This window comes from Girardinichthys multiradiatus, chromosome 22 (assembly GCF_021462225.1).
Source record: "Girardinichthys multiradiatus isolate DD_20200921_A chromosome 22, DD_fGirMul_XY1, whole genome shotgun sequence".
NCBI lineage: Eukaryota > Metazoa > Chordata > Actinopteri > Cyprinodontiformes > Goodeidae > Girardinichthys > Girardinichthys multiradiatus.
The window spans coordinates 27348343-27359466 of record NC_061814.1 but is presented as its reverse complement, the minus strand read 5'-3'; the positions used below and the strand labels follow the sequence as shown (position 1 = coordinate 27359466).

Genomic DNA, 11124 nt, shown 5'->3' with positions numbered 1-11124 from the left:
ACAGGTTTTTCATTTTTACATGCTGTTGGATTTTAGAAAACGTGTCCACAACAAAATTCTCTCCCCAGAAGCATAAGTAAGGCTCCATGACACAATTATGTCTGACTAATATATTTCAGATTAATATATTAAGATATTTCCACATAATGTTCTTTCTTCATCTTGCCATTTATTTTGTAAAGTGCACCAGTCTCTCCTGCAGCTAAACACCCAAGCTACTTGATGCCTTTACCCCTCATATTGCACAGTTTGGCTGCTCTTTCATCAGTTTCACCAGTGTTGGTTCTGAGGTTGATACATAATTCACAACACAACATGTTCACATAGTTGTATGATATGTATTTATGTATGTATTTATATAATACAAATACACACACACACACGCACACACACACAAAGACAACTGCTGGAATATGAATATGTCATTTATATAATTATTACTTCTTTGTAATCAATGCCACTTTTACAGCCCTTTCAAAATTAACATCTTCCAGAACAATATTGTAGGAGATGAAAAATTGATGAAAAATAAACTAAGGCTCACAGACATTTCTTCAGTTATCCTGCTTCACTTATTCACATGCTATTTTATCTATAATATTTTATTTCTAGTACATTTCTCACAGTTTCTGCTAGCCCTGTCTGCTGAACAGGAACCTCTTTCTATCTGTTCCCATTACCTTGCTATTCATTCCCATCCACAAACTTGTTTCCAAATAACATTAAAGAATTTAAGTTGAACCATTGACCCAGTTGCATCCAGTCCCTGTCAGATTAATTACAGAGTGTTTGCTACTTGCTGCATATTTCCAGGTTAATTAACTGCCTGTTGCTGAACTTTGCCCCGGCTGATCCTCTTTATGTGCCTACAGTAAATACTGTAGGTATTTACTGACGACTTATGACAGCATACTTTTATGACAATATGTTTCCATCTCTGTGTCACTTGATTAAAAGGACATGAAAGATCCTTTTATACTAAGGGGTTTTCAATCTTTAACTTTTCTGGTCTGAATGAAGAAGACTGGTCTAAGAGTAGTGAGCGATGAGTCTGTCAGCTTCCCTCTGTCCAGAGAGGAGTGCTCCATGGAGGCTGGAGTAGTAGAAGGGATGAGTCGCTTCTCCGGCAAACAACACCTGCAGGGGCTGAAACAAACCCATAGACATCCATAAATAACAACAGTTTAACATACAATCTTTGTCCTGGCATGCAGTTTCTAGCCAAATATTAGTGTGTATTTAAATAGAAATTGTTCATCTGTGAACCTGTTTCTTTCCTCTCTTAGGCAATGGCTCCATCATGTTTTTAAAATCTTGTGCTGAACAACTGATTACTGGGTGGCAATAGGATCCTAACGTCCAGGGATCATGAAACCACCGGGTACACACGATTGTCTTTGGTGTGATGGTATGGTCTCCTAAACACAGACAATTATGCTAAAAACAGTCCACTCACACAACAAAACATAGATTTATACATTTAAGACTTTACAGTCCACCAAGGAAAACATGGCTGATTTATGTTTTACACCAACAGTGCCTATTGATCCTTATTGAACTTTTCACATTGTGTCATATTGAAACCAGAGATCTTAATGTATATTATTGGAATCTTATTAAATAGAAAAACACAAAGTGAGTCATAACAGTAAAGTGGACGAAAAGTACAGCTACATGTTTTCCAATAATGTTTTTAGTTTTGAGTATTGCATTCTGAAAAGTGTGGCTAAAGGTTTCCATTTAACTGATAACAGGAGGTAGTCCTGGAAAACACATGAATGTCAGCTCTGGCTCACACAGGACTTAAAGTTGTTTGTCATTGTTTTAATTGGTGGGCAAGTGGATATACCGTAGAGAAGAGAGGATCAACATAATTTAAAGACCCATGAAGCACTCCAAAAACTTTGAGTTGACTGACTTTGATTTACTCATTTATCAGTAAATCCATAAAAATATAAAAAGGGTGACTTACATTTGTACTCATTCCCCTCTGGGTAAAAAGTTTGCAGAACCGTCTTTCAAAGCAATTATAGTGGAAAATGTTTTTCTCTACCTGCTTTGCACATCTAGAGACTAAAATTTATACCCGTTCTCTGCAAAATAGTTCACACTCTGTACATTCATTTTCAAGTTTAGCTGCAGATTCTCACTTTGATTTAGGTCTAGGCATTTCTAATGCATGAAAAGTATTTAATCTAAACCACTCCACTGCATCTCTGGTTGTGTCTTTAGGGTTGCCCTGCTGGCCTTGACCGGGTTCAGGTGCTGGGGCGGTCTGCCTGTCTACACCCCCGGAGGGAAGGGGACCACCTCCTGGGTCCGGGGGCTGGTTGTCCCTATGTGGTATTGGCACCTGGACCTGGGAGTATAGAGCATGTGTGGGGAGTGTGAGTGAGTGTACAATGTCCATTGTTGTTTGTCTTCACGTTGGGTGTGGGTGTGAGCGTTTTTATGTGTACACATGAGCGTGGGAATGTGTGATTGTGACTGTGTTTGTGTCAGGTTGGGTCTTTGACTGCTCCCTCTCCTGGATCAGTTTAGGCCCCCCCATCAAATATGGGGCCCGCCACACTACCTGCCAGTGATTGGTGTCCTTGTTGGTGTATTTGTGGTTCTCAGTGTCCGGGGCTGGGTGGTTTGGTGTGTGCCGGCTCACTCCCGGTGGCTGCTTGCCGAGACCTGGGCCCCTGGACTCTGCCGGGCCTCTGCTTGGGGAGTGATGTGTCCCGGGGTCTCGGATCTCTGGGTCCATGGCTCGATCTGCTCTGGTGTAAACGGCTGCCGGCAGGGCCTATGGGCTCGTTGCTGCAGCTCCCTGGGGCTTCTGCACTGTGGCTGCTGGGTGGTTCCCCTGGGACTCTCCCCTGCTCTTCCCTGGGGGGGTTGTGGTAGTCCCGGCTGTGGTTCTCCTGGGGTTCCTGTGTTCTGGGGGGCCTTTGGATGTCTGTGGCTCGGATCTCCTCCATATCTGTCCCGGGTCCCGGGGGGCAGGTCTGTGGCTCCTCACACTCACTATTGCATATTTTTTATGGAGAAACCTTGTATACACAAGCGTGCTCACACTCAGACCCATAGGTGTTTAGATTCAAGTGTTAACAGATACACAAATGTTCTATATTGAGTCACATTTACCACTAAATACATTGATAAGTACTGTGCACTTTTGGTTAAATAAGCTCTTAATATGAACGTTTCTGCAGGTGTAGAAGCAAGCAGGGTGTTATCTTGTATTCTCTTCATCCTTCTTTCTTTCCTCCATAGTTTTCTACTTCTCTCCCCTTTTCCTTTTTGACCCCAACTCTCTCTCTTTTGTGCTTCTTATATTTTTCCTTTTCATTTTTGTCTCCGTATCTGTAGCAATTGAAACACTCCGAAAGCAGTTTCTAATAAAGTTTCTTTTTATAAATATCAAGTAGAGCTTTAAAGCGTTAGTTGTAATGCTCCATTTGTGAAAGTAAATCTGTTGGGCTTCTTCTTGACACTCAGGCAACAATTCTGAATGCTAGTCTACTGGATAGGACATGGTTAAAAAAAAAAAAAAGGGTTGCACCTGTGTGAAGGTGAACTTCAACGCCAGTCCTAAGACTGTTGCAGCCTCTAACAGGTTTACTTCCTGTATTGCCCCATAAATAGCTCCATCTGCCTCACGAGAATGTAGAGTTACAGAAAGCATCACAAGGAGTTATCATGTTAACTGGTCATAGGCCTTGTGTATAAATAGGTACAATAATGTATAAATTCCTAAGGCAATCATAATTTGACTCTCTAAGTAACTTTACTGTAGAAAGTTCTATAAATTCCTACTATAGAAACAATAACACAGCATCCGTTTTCATTTTTCTCTGATTAGATGGAAGGATCACCTGTGAATGTATGTATGAGCTCTGTGATACAGCGCCTGACTTCCTCCTCAGGAAGTGTTTCCATGTGCTCCGCCTCATGTCCAGAAATCCAACCGCAGAGAACATGGTTGCCCCTGTAGGGTTCATAGTCAACATAAGGCTGGTTATGTTACTGCTTTGCATTCCGACTCATTAAATTTCAAATAAAATCTTTCAGAGAAAAGTACTGTCTCTTTCAGGTGACATCTCTGACCTTTCAGAGGGTGTCACCACAGTGAACGATGAGATCTTCCTGATCCAGGTTTTGCTTATATCTGACACATGGTCAGAAATATCTTCCTGAAGACAAAAATATATATATGCATACATATTTGTTATAAAATGGAATGTTATCAACAGAACTGACTCAAGTCCTGGTTTGGGTTCATATGTGCATGTGAGAACAATCTTGGCAACAGCATTTTATGCTCAAGAAATAGTCAAGATTTGTGCTCCAAATAATTATAGAAAAATCTCCATCTTTGTGCAAAGCAGTTTTACAAACCTCATCATCCCAAACTAAATAGATGATCTCACAGTCAGCATCCCACCAGGGGGATTCAAACTCAACATGGATTTTGTCACATGTTCCAAATCCTATTTTCTGAATGGACTGCAGCTTTTGATCGGGAAGAGCAGGTGAGAACAGTGTGGAGTGGTGCTTCTTCAGGTATCCTGCAGGAAAACAAAATAAAGTTAATGCTTTTATAAGCTATGATTTGATCCAACAAGTTTTTTGGTTATATGGAAAAAATGTCTGGTTAATACAGGTCAAAAACACTTAAATGAAGTTGACTCTGGTAAACCCACTTTCCCTATTTGCAATGGGTAATAATAATAACAACATGTAGCATCATATTTTCACTTAGCTGGATTTGTAACAAGCGCCTAAAAATGTTCTTGCAGGTAAAGTCTCTAAACCGCTAAGTCATTATTCTCCAGAAATTACAACCATGTAGTGAAATAACAGTAAAATGTATGAGAACAAGCCCACCTAGAGACACAGTGACAATGACATGATCAGCAGAGATCCTCTGCCCATCCTCGCACTCCACGGTCACAGCATTCACTCCACTCTCACTGTTGCTCCAGTGAATGCAGCGCACAGGCCGACTGTAGGATACCAAGTCAGCGGGGAGCTCTGACATCAAGCTACTGATTAGGCTCTCAGTCCCACTGCAAGATGAGAGCAAGGATGCAATAAGTCAGGCTTCTTCACAAGTAGAGAAAAATGACACATAAAAACTATACTTTAGCAGTAAGTATACAGAGATTGCACTGAGCTTGTGTAACTGTCACGGATCACACATGTTGTAATTACTACCTTAGAAATGTCTTTGTGACCGATCTTTATATAGTGCATCTTTTGAGATTAATTAGAATCTGATCATAAACAAAATGTATGAAGTTAAAATTGTTAGACTGAAAGACAAGCAGTACATCCTGCTATGTATGCTGAGGGGCAATTGCTGATACGTCGGTGCGTAAAGCAATCAGGGTTTAGATGGACAAGTTTTCTCAAACTGACAAAATATGATCAATTGAATTTGACTCTTGTATTATAATTGTGATCAAACTAAACAATATGTATAAGAATTTTTCTACAGGATTTGCTTGTATTGGTATGTATTAGACTGACTTTGTCATATGTTTACTATGAATTGGACGGACATGTTTTTCTCGTAAAGGGCTTTGAGATGACCTTTGTTGGGAATTGGCTCCAAGAATTCTGTACTGAACTGAATTTTGTAGATGAGACAGAGCAAGAAGTGACAAAAATTTTATGAAGAGGGAAACCTCATGAGCTGCATGAGATTAAGCGAACTTTAACTCCTTCCTTTAATGTAAAAAGTATAATGAGTAAATTAATTGATGATTTCCAGGACATGCTGCTTGAATCAAGACATATCTTACGATTGTCAGAGAAACTATAGAGAGAAACATGGCTGATACATAATCATGTCTATAAAAACCCCAGATAAGATAAAAAAAACATATTTTCCAAAGTCCAGGGTTCAAAACAGGAAAAAGATGGGTGGTCAGTCTGTGCCTCAAGCAGAGGAATCGAAGTATTTTGGTTTCTTCTTCCGGAGTGATAGTAAGATGGAGGAGGGGACAGAGAGATGGATTTTGGTTTTGTCTGCTCTAATGCAGGCATTGTTTTGTTCCGTTTTGGAAAATAAGCAGATAAGTCAAAAGGTTAAGCTCTTGGTTTATCCCAGTCCATCTACATTGTGACCCTCCCCTGTGGTTATCTGAATCATGACCAGAAGAACGAGATCCTGGATTCAAGCAGCTGAAAAGATTGTATGAAGGTGTTTGCTTAATATTCTAGCTCTTTCCTTTTTCTTTTGTGAGCCTTATGGTAATCTCAAATACATTTGAAAAACGAGTGAAAAGATAGCACAGTGAAATAGAGAATGCAGTTGCATCACAGGTATTATACGACTTTTTTTTACTTGGATTATAACATGATTTGTATTGTTAATCTTTAACTACTATATTTCAGTTAAACGTCCTGGATTAGCAATGACTGCAAAGTAAATCCAAAGACGGTCCCTCCCTCGCTCTGGTGACAACCTTTACTGGTTTCACATGTATGCATGTGCACAGGGAGCACAAACCTTGGGAATGTGCAGTCCACTCCTTTTATACTCTGGTACATAGAAAATCCAACTAAATCTAACTCCTCCATTGAGTGAGTAGCACTTGAACAGCATTCCTCCTTCATCATGGTACTGATGGCGCCCAGCAGTAGCCGTCGGGAGACCTTATCTTTATTTTTCCACCTCTTTGCTGTTCGCCTCCGTACCTGCGTGAAGGACAAACACACAAAAAACACATTAAAACTTCTTTTTTTGCCTGCTTTGGAAAACAAACATCTTTTATATGTGAATGAAAATGTACCTCAGATTTTATGAAATCTCCAACAGTTGGCCAGGATCTTTTTTTGTGAGTCTTGGATTGTGGAGTATTACCCACAAGCTCATGAAACAGCTCCAGCGCAGGCTCCATGGTTTCAGGACTCACCTTCTGACCTGAGATCCATAAAATTCATCAAAATAATAGTTTTCCCCAGAGGCCTAAAAGATTTTGTGTGATTTGGACTGGGAATGTGATGTGTTTTCAGATCCTCTCACCTGAACTGGTGAACCAGTTAGGAACCAGAGGAGGATATTCCTCAACATCCACAGCTTGATTCTCTGGAGTGAGGGCTTTAGGGTCCAGGAGGTCATAGTCACGGGCCAGACAAAACACCGGGTTCTCTTCAGATGGACCGTGGATAAAAGCTGCACCAATTTCTATAACAGCATTACCTGTGTATTATATTTAAACAGTTAAAATAACAGCACAACATAGGAAGTTTGTTTATTCAAAAACCAAAAGCTGTCAATATCACAGAAAACATTAGACCATACACAGACATCAGATAGCAGTTACTTTGTGACGTTGAATTGGTTTTGTCAAATTTTGATTTGTGTTCATTCTTTTTATTTTAGTTTTTTCCCTTTTTTGTTATTGCGAGCATCTAGGACATAAGACATAAAGACAAAATCTATGCACTGTAAACCAAACACAACAATGCAACACATTTATGCAGAATAGCATGTGGCTACTATCTTTACATAAAACAAATTCAAGAAAGAAAGCAAACAAAAGAAAATTCTTTAAATAGATTCAATATGGATACATAATGTCTTTCCTATGTGTGATGAAAATTAAGATAATACATCATATAAAATAAACTAATAACACCAACAGCAAGCAAAATACTAATAATATCAAACACAGACCACTCAATAAAAAAATCATCCTTAAATAAAGCATTTAATATAAAGTATAATGATAATATTAACCTATATTTTAATCCAAAAATCAAACCAATAAAAGATCTGTGGCAATAATAACACGTAATAAGGATAATAAATTTTTTTTTCTTTCTGTAAGACATACTGATTACATGTACGTTTCACCTTACTTATTTTCTGTAAGGTGAAACCTGGGGAAGCGTATTTAAGATAGAAGACTAAATAGGCTATTAGGCTTTTTCATTGGTTGTTGAATGTAACAAAAATTAGGAAACACTGAGGCGTGGCTTTAAATCTTCCCCGATCCTTCCTAGTACTGTCATGAATGTAAAGCTGAACAAGATCTTTCCAGATCTCTAAACTAATGCCCCATTAGATCTGTCTGGATTGTCGCCTATAAATCAACTCAAGGTCTTGTATTTGGCTGCTCACCAAGTCTGCTTGATTTAATTCGTCCTCCGCTTCTTCCAGTCGCTTCTAGAATCCGGACATTAGTGAACCCAGATTCAATGAGCCTCTGAGCCGCTGCTATCCCCGCTATCCCACAGCCTATTATCACTATTTTTGCGTCCATATTTTCAGCCATAGCTGCTTCTGTGCGTCAGATTAACTGCTGTAAAGAGTTTTCTCCTTTTCTTCACTTTGCGCCCTTCCGTGTCGCTGTTCTGAAAGACCCAGAGTTTAAGTTCTCAGCTTTATGAGCTACAGTCTACGTTTCCTGGAAATGGATCCAGAGGTGAAGAAATAAAGAACACACCTGAGCCGCACCTGTTCTTTATATATCTCAGCAGAGGATGAACTGGTTGTTAAAATGACTTTTGTCCACAAAACGCCTGTATTTTCAATAGAAAACACCCTGAATTCACAAAGGTCTGGTTTGCGAACATGAAAGAAAATGATCACAAGTTCTTGAATCCCCAAACCCTGGAGATTGCAAAACACAACGCCTCAATAGAACCCAGAATTACTGATTTTTATTTTTCTAATATTCTCAGCAGAACCTCTTTATGAAAATGTAATTCCAACAGGGTACCGGTATTTATATCTTGAAAGTGCATGTAGAATATATAAATAAAACAAAGGAAAAAATATATATTTGTAATTATTCAGGATGTCAAACAATGCTGGCACAAGGTTGTGCTAAAAAATTAGGAAGTAAAAGGCTAATGTCATCTTAAATCAACAAACTGAAAGTGTTGCTTCTTGTTTCCTGTCAAGTTATTCTTCCCTACCAGCGATCCTGTTTCATCGTCTGAATTACACTGGCACCTAGTGGACGCCACCCAAGAGAACAGGCTGTTGTACCAAGTGAAATAATGTAAATTACTTTCTAGATTATTCCAAGCATTCTTCACAATAAGTGTTCACAAATTTTAGATTATAATGAGCCGGGAGACATATCATTCAACTGCAATTCAAGAAATTTCTATTTTTTATCTAAAGCAGTCAGTTGATTGTTTCAATGCATCAACTTAATCTCCTATCCTGAGCAAGACAGCGAAGAGAAAAAGAAAACTTAATGTAAAAAAAAAGTTCCAGCAGACTCAAACCCAAAGGAGGGAAAAACACAATTTATGTCACATGCTAAGACATAGTCCTGACTGCACCCTCTGCATTATTTAAAGAGTTGGGCTTTTTTCTGAAGCTGGAATAATACATCTGGATGAAAGAAGATGAAAAGCTTAGCTCATTCAGCATCTTCATCAGAATATGAAGCCTGTGAAAACTATACCAGCTCATCCTATAATCACTCATGGACAGTTATCCCTACCTGTCTCTCACAGCTGTCTCTTCTGGGATCCATCAAATCATATGACCATCCAAATCTTTGGCTTTAAATGTCTGTGGACATATAAACTGATGCATAAAGTGATCAATATTCAGACTGCAACTAAATAATAGACAATATGGACCTAAGGTATAAAATGATTTTGTTTGCTTAAAAAGTTTCTTTTTGTAGGTCTTCAGCACAAATAAACCATACCTACTCATCTGACATTAAAACAAACTGCGCTGTTTCTAAATACAAAACTACCTGATTAATTTATGCAGCTGCATTTTAACCAACGATTTTTATTTCTAACCCTTGAAACAGGTTTTTCATTTTTATGTGCAGTAAAATTTTGGATTTTAGAAAATGTGCCCACCAAAAATGCTCTCCACAGGAGCATAAGTAAGGCTCCATGACTACTTGATGTAAGGCTCTGTACTTTGTTCAAGATCAAGCAAACTACCCAGAATGCTGCAGCTTGTCTTCTGACTGGCACATGAACACAAAACTCCAGTTCATTTGCTTCTTGGCTGTTCTTGCATTGATTTGAAATGCTTTTGGTCACTTCTGAAATTTTCTACACCTTACAGTTGGTTGTCTTTAGGTTTATGAACCAAACCGAAAGCAGATATTTACATAGAGCGCATAAAAAACAGAAGGCTTTCACCATCTGCCATTATATCTGACTAAACCTTTCCTGTTGTAGGCCAGTTAAGATTACAAAAAATATTTTTACTTGCGAAATATCCAGAAAATGAGAAAAATCTGTTTTTTTATTTCTTAGTGTTTGGTAGAACTACCTTTCAACCGTTATTACTTGTATCAAACACTTTGGGTAGACTTTAATATCTTTGTTTGCTGGAATTTTAGCCCATTCCTCCTGACAGAACTGGTGTAACAGAGTCAGGTTTCTGACACGTTTTCTACTCTGCCCACCAATTTTCTAAAGGACTGAGATCACAGCGTTGAGATGGCCGCCCTAAAACATTGACTATGTTGTTCTTAAGCCACTGAAGTATCTATTTTGGCAATACTTAAGGCTCATCGTCCATCTGGAAGACCCATTTGTGCCAAAGCTTTAACAACCTGACTAGTGTATTAGGATGTAGCTTCAATATTTCCACATAATGTTCTTGCCATATATTTTGTGAAGTGCACCAGTCCCTTCTGCAGCAAAGCACCCAAGCAACATGATGCTTCTACCCCTCGTTCATCAGACATGACTGGTTTCAGTGTTGAAAATGCCAATCTTCCACAGGCTTCAACCAACATCTTCATAAAGTCATTTGTTTCATTCTGAGGTTGATACACAATTCACACCACAACATGTTCACTGCTGGGACACAGAACCCATCTCCTATAATTGAATGAACAGATGAGCGTGGCACCTCAGGATAAAACAATTTCTTCTTAATAACCAATCTGTTTTCTTTAGATATTTCAGTGCTGTCACAAAAAAAGCAATGTGTTTGAATACATCCATGAGCGAGACTCCATTTACCTCAAATGTTGTGAATTAACCTATCAGAAGCTCACAGAGCCATTGTCAAATTGTTTAAATGCTTGGTCATCTTAATGTATGTAAACTTGTGAATTTGAAGAAAGTATTAAATTTTTTTTATTATTCTGCCATTCAAAAAACAGAACTAATTTTAGTTTTTCC

The 11124-nt window shown here is 38.7% G+C and overlaps 1 protein-coding gene across 1 annotated transcript; it reads right to left on the bottom strand.

Moving 5' to 3' along the window:
• Positions 1 to 318: 318 nt before the first annotated feature.
• On the bottom strand, positions 319 to 8491 carry LOC124859082 (peroxisomal N(1)-acetyl-spermine/spermidine oxidase-like). The gene is made up of 10 exons (XM_047351582.1): positions 8123 to 8491; positions 7022 to 7198; positions 6789 to 6919; positions 6506 to 6693; positions 4876 to 5057; positions 4387 to 4556; positions 4096 to 4181; positions 3864 to 3976; positions 1267 to 1418; positions 319 to 1146 (listed from the first exon to the last, which is right to left on the bottom strand). The coding sequence occupies exons 1-10, from the start codon at positions 8274 to 8276 to the stop codon at positions 1030 to 1032; spliced, it is 1470 nt and encodes a 489-aa protein (XP_047207538.1). The 5' UTR covers positions 8277 to 8491; the 3' UTR covers positions 319 to 1029.
• Between the last annotated feature and the right edge of the window lie 2633 nt (positions 8492 to 11124).